The sequence below is a fragment of the Delphinus delphis genome, chromosome 1 (genome assembly GCF_949987515.2).
Source record: "Delphinus delphis chromosome 1, mDelDel1.2, whole genome shotgun sequence".
Taxonomy (NCBI): Eukaryota; Metazoa; Chordata; class Mammalia; order Artiodactyla; family Delphinidae; genus Delphinus; species Delphinus delphis.
Window position 1 is genome coordinate 26,358,224 of NC_082683.1, and position 20,243 is coordinate 26,378,466.

At 47.7% G+C, this 20,243-nt stretch overlaps 1 protein-coding gene across 1 annotated transcript in view; it reads right to left on the minus strand.

Annotated features, from left to right (window-relative positions):
- CSMD2 (CUB and Sushi multiple domains 2) overlaps positions 1-20,243 on the minus strand; it is a 667,671-nt gene that overhangs the window by 117,174 nt on the left and 530,254 nt on the right. Inside the window, 8 exon segments of the mRNA XM_060018797.1 lie at positions 2,360-2,464; positions 3,578-3,674; positions 4,542-4,666; positions 5,041-5,244; positions 6,440-6,535; positions 14,392-14,505; positions 17,375-17,491; positions 18,502-18,696. Of these exon segments, the coding sequence (XP_059874780.1) occupies positions 2,360-2,464; positions 3,578-3,674; positions 4,542-4,666; positions 5,041-5,244; positions 6,440-6,535; positions 14,392-14,505; positions 17,375-17,491; positions 18,502-18,696 (1,053 nt within the window).

The following is a 20,243-nucleotide window of genomic DNA, read 5'->3' on the forward strand; positions in this document are numbered from 1 at the left end:
CCATGCTTACAACAAAGGAAGACTTAAAAAAATCATATGCAATTTATTACTTCTGAAAGCACATTGTTTCATTTCCATTTCAATTAAATAAATATTAAATACACAGCAGTAGACAAGACTTTTCAGTACCCTTCAAAACCATTTGCCTCTACAATAGCAGTTAATTCTCCCCTTCTGTACCCTCTTTGTAGATTATCTACAAAACAAACACAACTACAGGGTACTGGGTCCTAGGAATTTCAGTCTCCAAATACTAATGGAGACCTCTGTTTTCCCCTAGTTCTTTCCACTGTGAGAGGACAGTGCATGATAAACACCAGCTACTGAGAAAACTACCCATTCCTTTGAACAATAGCAACAGAAAAAAAAATTCAGAAAGGTGAATTTTTCCTGGGAATGAGGCAGTAGAATGGCAAAAAGATTTAGGAAAGTTCTATCTTTGGAACATGTAAGAAAAGAGAAGATTCTAGGGAACATTTAAGAACTCAAATTTAAATACTGGATAAGGAAACAAAACTGGAGAGAACAGAGACGAGAGGGTGAAAGGAAAAGTACAAATTATTCAAGAGCCAGGATACTTCACCCTGCTGGGTGAGTGAGGCCTGAGAGGTCTGTGGGAGGAAGGTCTTGGAGGTCCCTGTCCTATCCTCCACCCTGCAGGGTCTTGGCTTCCAGCTGCCCCAGGGCTTTCTGACCAGCTGCCCATTTCAGTTCTTTCAGGCGATGAACATCCTGGGATCCAGCTAGTCCTCTCCCAACTACCTGGACAAAGCTCGTTCATTTTGAGACCAGCTGGGTAATGCTGACCCTATCAGGCCTCTAGCAGCAAGTGGGTCTTCCATCTGCCCATCCTGTCCAAGATGGTCCAGCCAACCACACCTTCTTCCATTTCTTACTTCTCATTCCAAATCTAACTCAGGTTAGACTGTAAAGTCTCACGTGGCCAGGGTTAGCTCCCCTCTTCTGTACACCCTTAGCATATCAGGTTGAACTACAATCACTGTTTCCATGTCCATCTCTCCCCCTAGACTTTGTGCTTTGTGCCTTATTCATCTTTGTTCCGTGGGCACTTAGCACAGGGCGTGCCACATTGCAGGTGTCCAGTGTTTCTTCATGACATTCACTTCTCCACCAGCCTCTGGGAGAAGTGACTGTTCTATCCTTTGAACCACCGCTGTACCTCCTGGCGACACCCCTGTGAGCACCTGGAATGCTGTCATGTCCTGTTCTGTCCACGTGTCTGCCTCTCTCCCCTGGACTCAGAGGGGACTCACCCATCTTGATCTTACCCAACCCCAGCATGGCACCTGGCACATTGTAAATACCCTATAAGTAATTGCTGAATGAATGCGTGGCAAACACTGCTGCCAACATATTTTTTCCTGTACCCAGTGGGGATGGGGATGGGCAGGCCGTCTCAGGATGAGAGCCGCTACCCCAGCAACCTCTGTCTTTGTCGCCCCACAAGGCACATCTGCAGCCCTTTTCCTTTTTTTAAAAATTAAAATTAATACAATTTTTTTTTTTTTTTTTGTGGTACGCGGGCCTCTCGCTGTTGTGGCCTCTCCCGTTGCAGAGCACAGGCTCCGGATGCGCAGGCTCAGTGGCCATGGCTCACGGGCCCAGCCGCTCTGCAGCGTGTGGGATCTTCCTGGACCGGGGCACGAACCCACGTCCCCTGCATCGGCAGGCGGAATCTCAACCACTGCGCCACCAGGGAAGCCCTAATACAATTTTTAAAGGTTACTTTCCACTTACAGTTTTTATAAAATATTGGCTATATTCCCCGTGTTGTACAATACATCCTTGAGCCTATCTTATGCCCAGGAGTTTGTACCTCTCCCTCCCCCTGCAACGCTTTTTCTTTAAGAGTTTTTAGTTGTGACCACTTAGGGATGCTGGAAGCCAGGATGTAAGGTTTTGAGAGTGGGAGAGCAGTGAAGTTTGCAATGAGGAGAAGAACTTCAAGGACAGTTGCATCATTGACCAGGGTTTGGAGAAGTCAGTTTTTAGGACTGGAGGAGGAGAGAACCTCCATTGTCTCACACCCCAAATAATTTACTGGGCCCAAGCCGGTGACCTGGCCCCCCTCCCACTCCTGTGTGGACACAGAGGAAGCACACAGGCTTTTGAGGAACAGACCCTTGGGTGAGAACCCTGGCTCCACCACTTTCTGGCTGTGTGTCTTGAGGAGGTTTCAGACCTTCTCTGAGCTTACGCATCCTCACCTAGCTTGGCGTAAGGCTTCAGTGGGGTGGAGAATATATAGCCCCAGGATAACCCCCGCTCCTTGTGGGAACTTAGGCCCTGTCAGTTCCCACCCTGAACCCTGCAAGCAGCTGACACTAGGGATTCTCACTTTTGTACTCCAAGTGGAAGCCCGCTGCAGACACGCTGATGTCGGAGTAGAAATGCAGGTAGAGCTGGTTGGAGGTGCTGTTCAGCAGGGCAGGCACGGTCGTACCTGGCGAGGAAATGGGGACCAATCAGACTTAGCCTCTCCTCACCTCTGCGAGCCCCCCCATTTCGCCGGCTGTTGCTACCTGCTGACATTCTGCTCCCAAGGCCCCCAGATGTCCCCAGTTATCAAACTCACTGAATGACAAATTAGCTCGCCTTAGTGTGCTGGGTCTCCAACGGCTGAGGGAGGAGAGACTCCAAACAACTTCCTTCAAAAAAGCAGTGGCAGAGCCACGTGCCAGCAGCAGGGCGACTTCCCTCAGGTGGCCTATGAGTTTGGTCCCCTTCCAGGCGTCTTCAAAGTGACTCTGACGTGGATAATTCTCTAGGCCATTCAGGCAGTGTAGACAGTTTATCTGGGGCACATGACGCCTCTTAGGTCTTGGCAGCATGAAGTTCTGGGGTCTATAAGACCCAGATAATTGCCCTGACCTTTGGGCAAAATCATACACCACACTTAGAAGTCCACTGCTGGAATGGGAAGTGGTGTGGCCACTCTGCTGACAGTCCCTCAAAAGAGTTACATATAGAATCACATATGACCCAGGAATTCCACTCCTAGGTGTATACCCAAGAGACCTGAAAACATGTTCCCATGGAAACTTGTACGTGAATGTCCACAGCAACATTATTCAAAATTAGCCAACAAGTTGGAAACAACCAAATGTCCATCAACTGATGAATGGATGAATGAAATGTGCTCTGTCCACACGGTGAAGTGCTGATGTGTGCTGTACATCGTGACCCTTGAAAACGTTACACTGAGTGAAAGAAGGCAGACCCAGAAGGCCATATATTGTAGGACTCCATTTATACGAAATGTCTGGAATGAGCAAATCCATAGAGATGGAAAGTAGCTTAGTGATTGCCAGGGGGTGCGGGGGTGCGGGACAATGGGGAGTGTGTACAGATGGGTACCTGGTTTCTTTTTGGGGTGATGAAAATGATCTGGGATTGGACAGCGGTGATGGTTGTAGAAGCTTGTGAATATACTAAAACCTGCTAAATTGTACGCTTTAAAATGGCAAATTTTATGGCATGTGAATTACATTTCAATAATAATAATAAAAGTCCACTACTGCCCTCAGAGTCCAGGTCCCTAGAAGCCCCGCCTCACCTGAGAAACTCCCCAGCATGGTTACAGTGTTGTCTGCACCATCAAACACTTCCAGGGAGTCCCAGTTCTGCTCTGTGACAAAACTGACGACTTGAATCTGGAAAGGCAGGGGGATTGCACCATGGGTTAGGCAGCCCTCCCTCTTCTCCTCCCTTCCCATCTACGTGAAGGGAGGAGCACCTAGTCTGGACCCGACACTGTGCTAGGAACTCTGATAAAAGTAAGATGCAGCCCCTGTCCCCCAGCAGTTCATCGTCCAGTGGCGGAGAGAGGTATGAGATGCTTGCATGGCAGTGGGGTACTCTGTCAGGTAGAGAACGGGGAAAGGAAAGTCCAGGCTACTTCGGTCCAGCTGGCCTCCCCCTCACTTCTCCAACACTCCTTGGGTTTCCTCACTTTCCTGTCTCGACTGCACCAGACAGGATGTCTGCTGTGAGCCAGTAACCCGCGCCTGGCTGGACCTGTCCACCTTGAGTCCCTGCGGCTCCCCTCTGTTGGCCTTGCCGGCCCCGGGCCCTCCTCCCGGCCGCTGCAGCTGTCCTGGGCCTCCTCCAACTGGCTGTCACCCCCGGGCACCAGTATGGTCCCGATTCCACTGCAGCCTCAGGTTGCAGGTGCGACCCCCCAGGTGTGCGCCGGGTGCTGTCCCTGCTTCATCTGTGCTTGCCGGCTTGCCCCCTTCCCCTCACCTGCAATGCCTCCTCTTCCATCCCCCCACACTCTGAAGAATAGAACCCTTCAAGCCGTTTGAGAAAAATCTACGATTCCTCCCCAGCCTTCACACTCCAGCTCCGGGCCCACCTCCTTCTTCTGGCTTCCCTGATGGCCGAGCCAGCACCCACCCCTTGTCCTTCCTGAGCCGGGACCTGTTGTGTTTTTCTGTTTGTGGGCCTCCCCCGCACACCTGGCCTGAGGGGCAGGGACAGGCTGCTGTGTCTGCCCCCGGCACCCCCTTGGCCCTCACCTGGATGCCAGCGCCTTCGGGGACCATGATCTTCCACACGCAGTTGAGGCTGTTGAGGTACGGCTCGGGGAAGCCGGGGGACAGGATGGTGCCCCTGCGCTCCGTGAGGTTGCCGCCACAGGGCACTGGGAAGGAGGCCGCTCTGGTCTCTGTGGGTCCCCAGGGGAGCCTCCCCGGCAGACCCCTCCCAGGGCCCCTGGCCTCGCTGTGACTCCACCCCCGGCTGGCTTCCCCATGCTGGGCCCCAGCCCCGCCCCCTCCTGTGGCTCCTCCCCATACGACCCTCCTGAGGGACCTGGTTCCCGCTCCCCCGGCCCCATGTCCCTCCCCCAGCAGCCCCCACTGCTCCTCCTCGCTGTCTTCACGCCGACCCACAGGACGAGGGCTTGGCTGGAAGGGGTCCCCCTCTGAAGTCACTCTGGCCGGCGGGGCTGCTGTGTGTCTTGCTGTGTGTTGGCCGGCCACCCTCGCCCCCAAGTCCTGGTTGTCTAGGACTCACCCACACACGTTGGGGCTGAGACATTCCACTGGGCCAAGGCCCCGGGAACAGGGAGGCACTCGATTTCTGGGGAGCCCTGCAGGGCGTAGCCGGAGTTGCATTCGAAGTGGACGGTGGCGCCCACCGAGAAGTCACTGCCCAGCCTCCTGCCATAGCGGGGTTCCGGCACCGAGCTGCACTGCGTGGCGCTGGTCCGGGGCACCGCTGCAGGGGACAAGGGCGCTGAGGGGCAGGCCGCATCCCTCTAGAAACTGGTCCGGGGATGGGCACACCGGGGGGCTGGAACTGGGTGGGGACCTTGACAGGCTCTGGGCGCTTTCCCTCAGAGCGAGGGTAGGAGGCTTTCTAGGATGAGGCCCACCTCACTGAAACATAGCTAGACACACAATGTTGTAGCACAGCTTCTGGAAACCATGGGAGGCACTGTGAGGCCCCTGGGCCCAGACTTTAGGCCCAGTTGTGCTCTCCGCCTTCCCAATGAAGGCCCGTGCCCAGTAGGGTCCCGTGTCCCCTAACAGGGAGAATGGCCCTTCCTTCTCCCCTGACCCTGCTTTGCCCTCTTCACCCCATGTGCCTGAAGACCCTGCCCAGGGCCCTGCTCTCATGACCTGAATCTCCCTTCCTCCTACCTACAGGGGCTAATAGGACCTTTGAACCCAGGCCCCAGGGAGGGTGTCCCAGGGGCAGGATTACCCCTGCACAAGGCAATACAGCTCATCCTGGGCGGTGGAATGAACAGGACCATTTTTGGAGCCTGAGCCCTAGAAGAGTGGACGTTCTGCTGGACAGAGGGAGGCTGGGGCCTCCAGGTGGAGGCCAGGGCGCTCCAAGACTTGGCCTTTCCGGGCTCGTAAGGAAGGGAACGGACACTGATTAGCTGCTTCATGCCAGCTACTCTGTGAACTCTTTTAACGCCATCAGTGAGGTAATATGATCACCCTCATTTTACAGGTGAACAAACCGCGGCTCCAAGAGGAGGAGGAGCTGGTGCCCAGTTAGAAAGTGACAGAGCTGGGACCCAAATCCATGTCCAACTCACTCCAAAGCCTGTGTTTTCCCCGCACCTTTACTGGGTCTTGCAGACAAAACCAGGTAAGAGGCCTGGGCTGGTCTTCCCAATGCCATCAGGACTGTGCCGGACAATGGGCAGTGGGGGTGTGTGTGCAAATTAGCTTCCCTTCTATGATTTCTTCCCTTATCCAGCATGGAGTTTGGTAAGAATTGTCTGTTGGGTACATGAATGTATAAAATTCAACTGAATTTCAGGGAACTGCCCCACAAACCCGTAACTGCCCCCAAACAGCCTAAGAATGAGGCTCAGACTAGGGGGTCAAAGGTCCCTGTTTTCTCTGAAGAACTGAGACTGCCTTCACACCTCCCACGTCCACGTCCTGCATACCTTGGTAGACAAAGTGGAAGCCTCTGGCTGGAACTTGGCCTTTGGCACTGAACTTAATGAGGACTTGATTGGAGGTGGCCAAGGGCAGAGATTCTCCTGCAGAGATAAGGGGCAAGGAGGAGAGGAAGACTGTGAGTCCAGCAGTCGGGCCTGGCGGGTAAAATCCTGGCCAGGATGGAGGGGCTGCCCACACTCCACACAGCAGCCCCTTCCACCTCCCAGGTCTTCCTAAAATGAAACCTCACATTTTTACTGCAAGTTACAGTTTAAAGTTTACAGAACGCTTTCACATCCGTGGTCTTAATGTTGACCCATGTCAGTGTGAGGTTGGCATTCAGTACCTGCAGTTTATAGATCAAGAAAGATAGGTTCAGATCAAATGACCTGCTTGGAAAGGAGAAAGTTTCTGAAGATGCGCTGACCCACATGGATGGGGGAGAATGGCCGTTACCAAACTGACTGGTGGTTTACTTGGAAAACTGATATCAATCTGATAAAAACAAACAAACAAAAAAGGCACCAAGCTCTGGAAAGGAGAGTGATGTAATCACTGGAGAGTAACTGGCTTTTCCCAGATGCCCTGTGAAATGATTGACAACCAGAGTGATCATATAATTTATTGCTCATACTAGGACACTTCCGAGAGTCAAAGGGCATGCTATTAATAATTATGTTGGGACAACCAAGTGAAAGCTGGGACTATCCCAGGCAAAGCAGGGTGTATTGTCACCCAAACAATAACACAATAAAGTGGGGAAAGTCCGCACAGACACAGGAAGCTAAGGAAGCCCAATAGCTTCTATATCAGAAGATAAAGATATATCTTCTGTTTGATGTGGTGCAGACAGACCTGCAGCCGTGAGGTGGAGTCCTGCTCACCATCGCCTTCCTGTGGAAGCTGAGGGAGAATGTGGGGTGATGGGCAGTGGCATGACCGCTCTGCGTGCTGCCCCTCCATAGCCTTAGGGACCCCTGGGAATGTCTGCTGACCCCACCGTCAGAAGGAAAGTAGGTGTTCCAGAAAGCCAGGCTACATCACTTCAGGGAGGCTTGGGGTTGGAACCACCCAAGGAGCCATTGGGAGGCACATCTGGGGTCCACCAGTGCTTCCAAAAAGCCCATGTGATGCTACTGGTCATGGGGATCAGAGAGCCTTTTTCACAACACACTTAGGTTTACATAGATCCCAGGTGGCTGAGCCCAGGAGTCACTGCCCAGCTAAATTCTGGCTGCCAAAGCAAAAAGAAACTCATGAAGAAAAGCTTTTCTTGATTTTCACCACCATCTCTAGTTCCTCCTCTCAATAAATGTGAGCAGAACAAACTCAACTTTTCCATTTTTCCATCATCTGGCCGGATACATGTGGAGTAGGACCCCCCGTAATCTCTCACAGGACCCATTTCAGCTTCCAGTGCTGGACGTATGCAGCTCTCCCTCTCCAGGAATAAACACACAGTAAAATCACTGGACGTAAGAAAAGATTCCAAAGTTTTAAGGTAGGAGACCTCTCAGAAGTCAAAGCAAGTATCTTTATGTGAACTACAACAAAGAACAGGTAAAAATCTCAGAAGATTTTTAATAGCAGTTGTCACAAGATTAAATTTAGCATTGCGTCTCTGAAATTAGAGGAAGATGTGTCAAAGAACAGATCTGAGATCAATAAAAGCTACAAAGAGATGAGAAACTCTAGCACATGGAGCTGGATTCTGCAGAAATTGAACAGCAAAGTGGAGATTAAATTTGGGAAATTCTTCCAGAATCCACAGAAAAAGGATAAAGAGATTAAACTAATGAGAGAAACGACAAGCGACATGGAAGACAGGCAGAAAAAAAATCCAATATGCATATATCAAGAATTCTAGAGAGAGAAGACAAGAGAAATTGAACGAGAAAAAATAATTTAAGAAGGAAGACAACTTTCGAAGCTTGAGAAAGGCTTGAGGTTTTTGAATGAGATTGTTCACAAAGTGCCGGATCTAATTAATGAAAAGAGATTTCCACCACAACAATCCTCGTGGGCTTTTCCATTTTAAAAATAAAGACAAAAATGTGAACGGTTTTTAAAAGAGAAAAGCGTGGGTTGCCTACAAGGACAAAGAATCAGGTTGAATTTCAACTCATCTATAATATTAACTATTGGAATAAAGTAACCACTGCAGCTTTGAAATGTTTGTGGCCCATAATTTGATTTATAATCAGGTTGTCATTTATAGGATACATCAAAGGAAAGGCATTCTCATACATGCAAGGTGACAGAAAGTACTGCAGTGAGGAGCCCTACTTTTAAAAAACGAACCAAAGTAGGGAAATCAAAAACCATCAGGGATAAAGAAAACTAGGAAAATATAGTTAAACCCAATTAATTATTGTTAAAGAGGGAACAAAACTAAGTGCAAATGGAAAAACTTGTTCTTGGGGAAGAAGTCCATAATTATAAAATAATTACTAATAACATTGATAAAGTCCAAATGTATCAGCAAAGCTTGGAAATTAGAGATGGGTCAGGTATGAATGGAAACGTGAAGAAGCAAAAGCAAAACAAAACAAACAAAACCCCAGAATGAACAAAACAAGGTGACAGATAGCAGGCCACATGTTTCACTTATAAGTAAACTTCCTCTTAAAAGAAAAAGACTCTCAAAGAAAATGAGAAAAGATAAATCAGGCAAACACAGATACAAAATTGTTAGAAACACAGGGAGACAACAAAATATCACAATTGTGCTGGCAGACACTTTCACACAACATTCTCACTGATACATAAATAGAAAAACAAAATGAAGACTGTTGAGTTGTGGTCTTCAAGCTTTTCTTTTTCTCCCCCAGCCCAGCCTCAGGGACAGGGACACAGTTCACTCCCATCAGCACCAAAGGCTCATCATCAGTGTTTCTCTATATGAGGAATAAGAGATGATCTGAGGATATTGATATTAATGTATATAGGTCCTATACTTCTATTTCTCTATCCATCTATCTATCTATCCATCCATCCATCCACCTATCAGTCATCTATCTCTATCCCTATTTGTTTCTATTTCTATTGGTCATTTACATTTCTATCTATCCCTATACCTATATCCATATGTATATCTACAGGTCCTAAGTGTATACCTATCTCTCTACCTGTACCTATGCTTATGCTTCTATATCTATGGATATACTTATATCTATCTATCTATCAAGAGATTTTGAAAAAGCACCTTACCCTCCAAAATCCTGATTTACACTCTTGGATGAGTGTGTATTTGTGGGGTGTTCCATTTCATTGAGAACCACTGATATAATGGGTTTGAATAATAAAAATGAGTAAGCCTTGGACTTCCCTGGTGGCACAGTGGTTGAGAGTCCGCCTGCCGATGCAGGGGACACGGGTTCGTGCCCCGGTCTGGGAAGATCCCACGTGCCGCGGAGCGGCTAGGCCCGTGAGCCATGGCCGCTGAGCCTGCGCGTCCGGAGCCTGTGCTCCGCAACGGGAGAGGCCACAACAGTGAGAGGCCCACATACCACAAAAAAAAAAAAAAAAAAAAAAGAGTAAGCCTTATCTAATGGCTATTACAAAGCTTACTGAATCCTAACAGTAAATCTAGGAGGTAGAAGTTTTACTTTTTGCACTTTGCACATGAGGAAACTGAAGCTCGGAGTGGCCAAGGGTTGTGACGGCAAGCACCTAGCATGCAAGTTGGAGAGTTGAGATTAGAGACCAGGCAGTGTGACCACAGGGCCTGAGCTCACCCCTTCTCTCTACGTGGACTCTCTACGCAACAGAGAACACACATTCTTCTCAGATAATTAAGGAATTTAAAAAAATGTCCTTGGCTACTGAGAGGATCTCATTGAATCCCCAAAGTAGAAATGGTACAGGCCGCATTCTCTAACTACCTGGCAATAAAAATAGAGATTAACACAAATGTTTAAATGTAATGGGAACAAAATCCAGGTTCTTGGGGAAAAAGAAGAGACATCCTTAAACAACTCTTGGGCAGAAAGAATAAATCATGATCATGGATTATTTAGAAAGTAATGATGATGAAAATAGTACATATCAAAATTTATGGCATGAAGCCAAAACTATGCTTAGCGGTGAATATATATATGCTGCAAACATGCTTCTTTATTACACAGAGATAATAAACAAAACTCTCAATTCAAAAAGTTACAACAAGAAGAATAAAATAATCTGAAAAAAAGGGGAGACGTTATGAAACAAAAGCGGCGTTCAGTTACTTATAAAACAATAACAAAGTCTACAGAAGAATTGATAAGTTGAATATAAAACAGAATGAAGCCAACACAATGAAACAAACTAAACAATATAAAACCTCTGGTCCAGCTGAGAAGGGCAACTATGAATATACCATTCAGTCTGTGGAGCTTGTTATTATTTTCTAATTAATTAACCTCTGCTTTTGTTTCATGACATCTCTCCTATTTTTCTTCAGATTATTTTGTTCTTCATGTGTATAACCACTAATACAAAAGAAATTAAACATCATCATAGGATATTATGTAAGCGATGGTGTTACATTTAAAAGAATCACAAAATAGATTTTTTTACTGACATATAAAATATTAACATTGATGTTAAGGTAATATACCTGACTAGACCAATAACCATGGAAGAAAGTAAAAGAAAAACTACTGAAAAGAGATAAAATAATGAGACAAATTTATTTTCAGATGATATTGCTTCTTGCCTAGAGGACCCAGGAGAATCAGTTGGCAGTGTTAGCATTATTATGGAGGATTCAATGACTTTACAAGATGAATATACCCCAAATATCAGTCTTCTAATATACTAGCAAAGACCACTTAGAAAATATAATGGTGGGGCCAGCAGGTGATGCCGGGGGCAGACTCATTTACAGTAGCAGCAACAAAAATTCCACAAAATATCTAGAAATAAAGTTAACAGAAAATGGATACTGCCTAAATGAAAATTATAGCACCTTTCCAAAGGTGTTTTTTGTTTGTTTCTTTCAAAAGATAATAGAGAGACATACCATATTCCTAATGGGAAATAGAGTTACTATTATAAACATGTGAGTTCTCCCCCAATTAATCTATAAGTTTAATGGAATTCCAATGAAGATTCCAATGCAATTTTTTTAACTTGATATAATATTTCTAAAAGTTATTTGGAAGCAAAATTAAGCAAGAATAATCAATAAAAAATTCAAAATCAAGAATGACAATGGGGGGCTTCCCTGGTGGCACAGTGGTTGAGAGTCTGCCTGCTGATGCAGGGGACACGGGTTCATGCCCCAGTCCGGGAAGATCCCACATGCCGCGGAGAGGCTGGGCCCGTGAGCCATGGCCGCTGAGCCTGTGTGTCCGGAGCCTGTGCTCTGCGGCGGGAGAGCCCACAACAGTGAGAGGCCCGTGTACCGCAAAAAAAAAAAAAAAAAAAAAAAAAAAAAAGAATGGCAATGGGGACTTACAGAACCATATATTTAAAATTATTATAGTGTTAAACATTATTATAATGTTACACTAGTTAAAGCTTTTTGATACTGATACAAGAATAAACAGAGGAGTCTAGAAACATACCTTTAACTTTATAAAACTTAATATATGTGAATCTGGCAATTTGAAAATTTCATTAGAACAACTGATTAACTAAATTTGCAAGATGTTGGTTAGGTGTTCCCTAGTTCAAATAATAAATCAAAATAAATTCCAAAGGTATTAAAAGAAAAAATGAAACTAAAAAAGAAGTAAAGGAAAACCCAGAGGAGTATTTATTTAGTCAGCAGAAAAGTAGAGGAGAAAACTATAGCAGAAAACATTGATAGATTTAATATCATGGGAAACTTAGATTTTCTGACATTAAAACATGACCTGAAGAAAATTAAATGGCAAATGACAAACTATAGGGGAAGGTTTTTCATAGCATATACTATAGATAAGAGGTTTTTATGGCATGTAATATATATAGCTTCTAATAATATGGAGCTCTACTAAATACATACAAAAATAATTTACAAGTAAATTCACAAATAAAAAATTCATGGGCCAATAATTACATTATACAAGGTTAACCTAAGTTGTAATAAAAAAAGGCAAATTAAAAAATGAGATACCGTTTTCACTTTTCAAACTGATGATGTTTTTGTTTTCTTAATTACCTAGTTTTTGTGAGAATAAAACATGCCCTCTTTCTTTTTTAAAAATATCTTTATTGGAGTATAATTGCTTTACAATATTGTGTTAGTTTCTGCTGTACAACAAAGTGAATCAGCTATATGTATACATATACCCCCATATCCCCTCCCTCTTGAGCCTCCCTCCCACCCTCCCTATCCCACCCCTCTAGGTGGTCACAAAGCACCGAGCTGATCTCCCTGTGCTATACAGCAGCTTCCCACTAGACATCCATTTTACATTTGGTAGTGTATATATGTCAGTGGCACTCTGTCACTTTGTCCCAGCTTCCCCTTCCCCTACTGTGTCCTCAAGTCTGTTCTCTGTGTCTGCGTCTTTATTCCTGCCCTCCCACTAGGTTCATCAGTATGGGTTCTTTAGATTCCATATATGTGCGTTAGCATAAGGTACTTGTTTTTCTCTTTCTGACTTACTTCACCGTGTATGACAGACTCTAGGTCCATCCACCTCATTACAAGTAACTCAGTTTCGTTCCTTTTTATGGCCAAGTAATACTCCATTGTATATATGTGCCACATCTTCTTTATCCATTCATCTGTCGATGGGCATTTAGGTTGCTTCCATGTCCCAGCTATTGTAAATAGTGCTGCAATGAATACTGCGGTACATGTATCTTTTTGAATTATGGTTTTCTTAGGGTACATGCCCAGTAGTAGGATTGCTGGGTCATATGGTAGTTTTATTTTTAGTTTTTTAAGGAACCTCCATACTGTTCTCCATAGTGGCTGTATCAATTTACATTCCCACCAACAGTGCAAGAAGGTTCCCTTTTCTCTACACTCTCTCCAGCATTTATTGTTTCTAGATTTTTTGATAATGGCCATTCTGACTGGTGTGAGGTGATACCTCATTGTGGTTTTGATTTGCATTTCGCTAATGATTAGTGATGTTGAGCATCTTTTCATGTGTTTGCTGGCAATCTGTATGTCTACTTTGGAGAAATGTCTGTTTAGGTCTTCTGCCCATTTTTGGATTGGGTTGTTTGTTCTTTTGTTATTGAGCTGCAAAAACATGTCCTCTTATTTGTTGGTGAACAAAATGGTAAGAACTTTCTGGAGCGATATTTGACAATCATTATAAAAAGCCTTAAAGATCACACATTTCCTTTAACTTAGCAATTCTACTTCTAGATATTCTAAGGTAATAGAGATGTATACAAAGATATATGTATACTATATTGAATTACTATTCATGAGAGTGAAAAATAAGAAAACAATCTAAATGTTCAATAATAGAGAATTCATTACATAAATTTTAAATAACTATATGATAGACGTTTATGCAGCATTTCAAAATCCTATTACAGAGGAAAATAAAAAAAGAAATGCTCACAATGAACATTTTAATAAAAATATGTATATTGTTGTGTTCAATAAAAAATGTAAAAGATTAAGTCCAAGTAGATATAAAGACTGGAAGGAAATACATTCCACCTTTTCAGTGGTTCTTTCGGGGTGGTTTTTATTTTAATTCTCTACACAATTAATTTGTCTTGCCGCTAACTTTTCTACAATGAAAGTGCAACATGTTTATCATTAGAAAAACAGGTTGGGTCTCAATATCAACCCACAGGGGAATGCTATACCACTGGGGGGGTGTAGACCCAGCTGGGGGTGAGGGTAGCCTCTGAAGCTTCCTTCTATGTGGTGTCATCAGGAGCTGACAGCAGTGTACGACAAACACAAAGGTGTGGCTCCACCCGTGGCCACGCCCTGCTCACAGGGCCTCCCTCTTCCTTCCCCTCGACGCCCCGCCCACCACCCTCACCGTGCTGGCCCAGCCCTGGGTACCTGTGTGGGAGCCCGAGAGGGAGCCAAGGAGCTGAGAGTGCGGGTTGTGGCCGTCATGCACCTCCACCACGTCGTTGAGGGCCGTGTAGAAGAAGGCAAACTGTCCAAACACCACTGCGGAGGAGACACGGTGCAGAGAGCTCAGGGGCAAGGCTGGGCGGCCGTGCTGGGGGGGAGCCCTGGACAGCTGGAGGAGCAGGGCGACCTCAGAGGAGGTTGTCGGTTCATGGGGCTAAGTGCTTGCTGAGCCTTTCCACTGGCTGATTAGACACTGGGCACAGGGATGCGGGGACCTGGGAAGGGTCGGGCTGGCATTCTCCACACAGGTCAAGATGACATTGCAGACTGCACGAGCAGCCAGGCTAACCCTAGTCCTTTCTCAAGTTGCAGTGGCAGCAGCTACTCTAGGAAACCGAAGAGCTTTCCGTAACTTCCCCCGTGTTCCATGTTGATCTCAGGACCCTGTATTTTCCTTCACTTTTTCTTCAAAGATCCAGCCAATGAGGGCATCCCCTGGATACAAGATCCCACACATTTAAGAGGCATGAGGGTGCAGAGTAGCAGCCTTCTCCTGAGGAAGGAGCGACTGTCCATGGAAGAGGCAAACATCTCTACCTCACTTCCCTCTGGCTAATCCAAGGACAGAGGCAAAATGACATGTATTGAACACCTACTCTGTGCTGGGTACCATGCTTGCCATGCACGTCATCTTCTTCAATGCTGACTCTTCCAGATATCTGATTTTATAGACAAAGAAACTGAAGCTCAGAGGTTGAGTTCCCCAAGGCCACTCAACTAGCTCATGCGGAGGGGGTTGAAAAACTGGTGGACCATGACCTCGAGGAGTCCCCTTTCAGACAAGACCTAAGGGCCCTGCCCTTTGATGGCTATCACAGGGTCTTTCCTCAACTGTCCCATCTCTGCCAGTCACTGCTGGAGGGGCTGGGGTTACTGACCCTGCGGGGCCATGGGGGGGCACAGCTCCATTTCAGACCCTGATACATTCTGCCTGCCCCGGTCTCCCATTTGGCTGGGTGCATCTGAAAGCAAGTACCAGGGTAAGCCCTTCTCTATTTTGGCTTAAGCCTTGAGCATGTAGGAAGTCGGATGTGCATGCATGTGCATGTGTGTGCGTGTGCGTGCATGTGTGTGTGTGTGTGTGTGTGTGTGTGTGTGTGTGTTGAGGCTGGGAGGGACTTAGGCCACGGAGTTGACTGCCTGCGGAAAGAAAGCATTTGCAACGATGAGTATAGTAGTGAGTGGAGTGAGAGCTTTTTAGCTCTCAACTCACGGGCAGAGGAGAAGGAGGGAGAGCCTGTTTTGGTGCCTTGAAAATGGGCACTGTGTGAGGGGTGGTGGCAGGGATATTTCCACACTCTCCCCTACAGAGGTGAACAGGATGGGCAAGGTTCCTGATTTCACAGTGTGCATTCTAGTGGGAAGAGACAGTCCAAAGTGAAAAAAAAAAAAACACACTTAAGCAAATAGATAAACAAAATAATTTCAGATAGTGTTAAATTTTAGAGGCAGTGAGAGAAAAGTGATAAGGCAAGGCAGTCCACTTCAGATAGGGGATCAAAGAAAGATCTATGAGGAGAGGGTGTTAAGGCTGAGACACAGGCTGGGGACAAGTATTTCCGACCTGAGGCAAAAATCTGCACCTAAATCCCTGGGCTTGGCATCAGTAAGAAAGAGAAGATGCTTGGGACAGATCACGACGCCTCCTAGAATCAGCTCTCCACATACAGGGTCCAGCTCAGTGAAACCGCCCAGCCTCGGGGCTGGCGGCCTGCAAAGGCGCGAGCTCTTTATTACTGGAGGAATTAAGTACAATATGCAGCCCAGCTATCGAGGACTCGGCTCTGGGTGGCAGGTGGGACTGGACAACCTTTCAGTACTTTTCTAACTGTGATACTACAGGTCCAAAGCTCCCGCCACATGCATGTGCCGGGGAGCGTGTGCCCACGCACACGAGTGTGCAGGTGCTGGTGTGGGAGTGGTGCCCGACGGCAAGAGCTGTGGGTAAAGATGAGGCTGGGAATTTACAGAGGGCAGAAAACACGTCTCTCTCATCTCTGCAGCTCTGGTTCCCAGCAGAGTGCGAGGTCCCTAGGAGGTGCTTAATAAATGTTTGGTGAATGTTCAGGCCTTGCCCCATGCTCGGTCCATCCTATCTCTTGGGAAAAAGCAGCCGGTTCTCTGCAGGATGCCCCATCTCAGATGGTCAGGGTATATACACATGACCTTTACCCCACTAACACCAACTCTGTTTAGAAATAGTTGTTCCTTTTCCTACAAAGAGGAGATCCAGGGAGAAAGCAGCCCGGCCAGTCACTGATTGCCCGGGTACAACCAGCCTGTGACCCTCAGGAATTTCCTGAATCCTCCAGAGCTGCCAGGGCTCTTACCCGTCCCACTGCTAACCAGGTGACAAGGCTGGCTTCTCTTTGCCGGGGCCTCTTGGAATCTGGAGGTTTCTCTGCTTTCCAGGGCCCTGACCTGCTGCTCTCTTTTTTTCTTGCTCATCCTACCAATTGCTGCTGGACCAGGCTCCCGCGCACAGACGGAACAGTGGAATGATGGGGCGCCCAGCTCCCTCACCTGTACGTTCAAGTCCAGCTCAGTCCCACTCCTTTCCTTCTTCCTGGCCCTCCGCCACCCTCCCCTGGGTTCCCAGTCGGCCTGGGTCTGCAGCACCTCTCTGCAGACCCGGGCTGGGCTAGGGAGCCCCCGGTGCACCCTGCCTTCCCTCTGTCCCGGCTGGTCCCTCCCTAACCACCCCGCCCTTGGTTCCAGCAGGTCTCACTGGTCCCTTCCTCCCGTGTGTATCAGGAGTGTACTCTACAGCCCACTGCAGAGCAACGGCACGCAGCTGCCCTCTGAGGAAGACTGCTCGGCCCATTGGCACGATACGAGTGGAAACAATTTGGAGTGGAATTGGAAGGCGCTGGAAAACATAAACAAATATACACAAAATCCATACCGTAGTCCTTGGGCACGGTGACAAAATACAGGCAGATCTGTCCACTGGTGTAGTTCTGGGGGTAGTTAGGGGACAAGACCACTCCATCTGAACCCACATACTGTCCCCCACAGGGGGCTGAAAAAGAAATCAGGTAGAGGGCCAGGTGACCTCATGGGCCTCTCATCAGCTGTCCACCCTCCGTCTCTGCTCACTCTCAGCCTGACCTTCTGGCCCTGGTGGGGTTGCTCTGAGGTCTGAAGCCACTAATGTGGAGGAGGGGAATTCTGGGGACATGCCCTGCCCTGCCCCGCCCTGCCCAAAGACATCCATCCCTGGCCTGGCATGTGGCCTGAAACCCCCCACCACCCCCGATGCTATCAAGGGCCCTCCTGGGTGCCGGCCAGTCCTTGTCCTCTAACTAGTGACACTGGTATTGGTCCCTGGAGGCCCAGCCTTGGGGAGCACTTTAGGAACCTCTTCTGCCTACAGGTGGGACCCGGAGATAGTCTGCCACCTCACGGCTGATGTCTGCACCTGGGCACTTAGTGTCTGCACGACTAAGGAGCAGAGGTTTGCCCAGAATAGCCCGCTGGGAGCAGACAGCTCACGCGACCCAGCCATGGTCCCAGTCCCACAAGGGGTGGACCTCAGAGCCAGCCTCTCCCACCTGGGCAAAGGGGCCTCTTTACTTTTCAACTTAGGTGGCCGCCATGCTCCTGAAGTTCTGGCACTCCATCCCATCCCTTTTGTCAAGACCCCATGGCTAACCCAGCTGCCCTTGGAGTTAGCCCACCCTGCTGGTCTTAGTTTTACACATCTGAACTCTCAGTGATTTCCCCTAGGCCTGGGAACAATCTCAGGGTCACTTTTAAATTCCCCTCTCCATGGTGTGGGCTGCTGGCATGTCTCGGGCCACCGCTGAGGACGTCTATTGGAGTGGGGGTGAGGACACTATGTGATCTGAGAGACATGACACATTGACGGGGACTGGTACACCTGGGGAATTTCCAGCCCTTCTCATTCATGGCGAACCCAAGGAGCCCTCCTGTGAGGCCCATGTCCTGCCTGCCCCTTCCCCTAGCCTCCAGCCCCTTCTGCCTCTGGCATTCCCTAGTTCCCCCCACCACAGCCCTGGGCTCCACCACCTGTGCACACTGGCTGGGGATGATTCCACACAGGCTTCCCATCAGGCCCCAGGATGCAGCTCAGGGTGGAGAAGCCCTCCACCTCATAGCCCCCCTGGCAGTAGTAGGTGATGGAGGAGCCCAGCTTCAGGTCGGACCCCACTCGCGTGCCGTTCTTGATGGGACCAGGATCGAAACATGACTCCCGTGGGTTTTCTGGAAAAAACAAACACACACGTATATACACACACAGACACATATACACAGAGAGCTCATAAGTGGCCTAATCCCAGGGCACAGCACCTATGGGGAGACCCTGACTCTGATTAGCCACAGAGCGCATGGGGATTTGGGGCCGATGAGTGTATTCTCTTCAGGTCTGGAAACGTCTCTAAATTTGGTTACAGACTAGGGCTGGAGAATGAAATAATGCCATTTGCAGCACCATGGGTGGACTTAGAGATTTTCATACTAAGTGAAGTAAGTCAAAGACAAATATTGTACGATATTACTTACATGTGGGATCTTAAAAATTATAGAAATGAGCTTATTTACAAAACAGAAACAGTCACAGACTTTGAAAACAAACTTATGGTTACCAAATGGGAAAGGTTCGGGGTGGGGGGATAAATTAGGAGTTTGGGATTAACAGATACACACTATTACATGTGAAATAGATCATCTACAAGGACCTGCTGTATAGCACAGGGAACTCTACTCAATACTCTGTAATAATCTATATGGGAAAAGAATCTGAAAAAGAATGGATATATGTATAACTGAATCACTTTGCTGTACACCTGAAGCTAACACAACATTGTAGATCAACTCTACTCCAATACAAAATAAAAATTAAATTAAAAATTAAAAAAAAAAAGAAAGAAACTAGGGCTGGAAGTCATTTTGGAGAGTGCAATCTCCCTTCTTCTCCCCACATTCTTGCCCTGACGCACAAAGGAGGGAGTTGCGGCTACACCTTTGAGGCTGTCCCTCACCCCTGATTCACTCCTCCCGCCGGGGAGGCACGTGCTGCTCTGACCGGTGGGAGATGACAGTCCTAGGATCGTGTCTCAGTAGTGACGGGTCCCTGTGGTGAAGGTCAGGGCTTAGGCACAGTCCACCTTTGCTCAGCTTTGATCCTGCACCCTCAACATGGCGGCCTCTTGGTTTTCCGTCTGTGTGGGACACCCTCAACATGGCAGCCTCCTGGTTTTCCGTCTGTGTGGGACACCCTCAACATGGCAGCCTCCTGGTTTTCCGTCTGTGTGGGACACCCTCAACATGGCGGCCTCCTGGTTTTCCGTCTGTGTGGGACACCCTCAACATGGCGGCCTCCTGGTTTTCCGTCTGTGTGGGACACCCTCAACATGGCGGCCTCCTGGTTTTCTGTCTGTGTGGGACACCCTCAAGATGGCGGCCTCCTGGTTTTCCGTCTGTGTGGGACACCCTCAACATGGCGGCCTCCTGGTTTTCTGTCTGTGTGGGAAGCAGGGACGCTTTGGGAGATGCTTTCTCTTCTCTTTCTTTTGCTGAGAGCGGTGTTGCTGCTGGGTAGGTAGGTGGAGCTGATACCAGCTTCGCAGGCTGTTACAGCCGTACCTTGCATGCACTTCTGACTCTATGGGTACTGATACTTAGATTTAGGAAGAAAGTAGGAAACCCCATTTTAGCCTCTGGGATGAGTCCAGATCTCCAATGCAGTTTTCCAGGGCTTTGCATTGGGGTGCTGAGCGTTTGCCAGCTTATTAAAACAGCAGTAATTT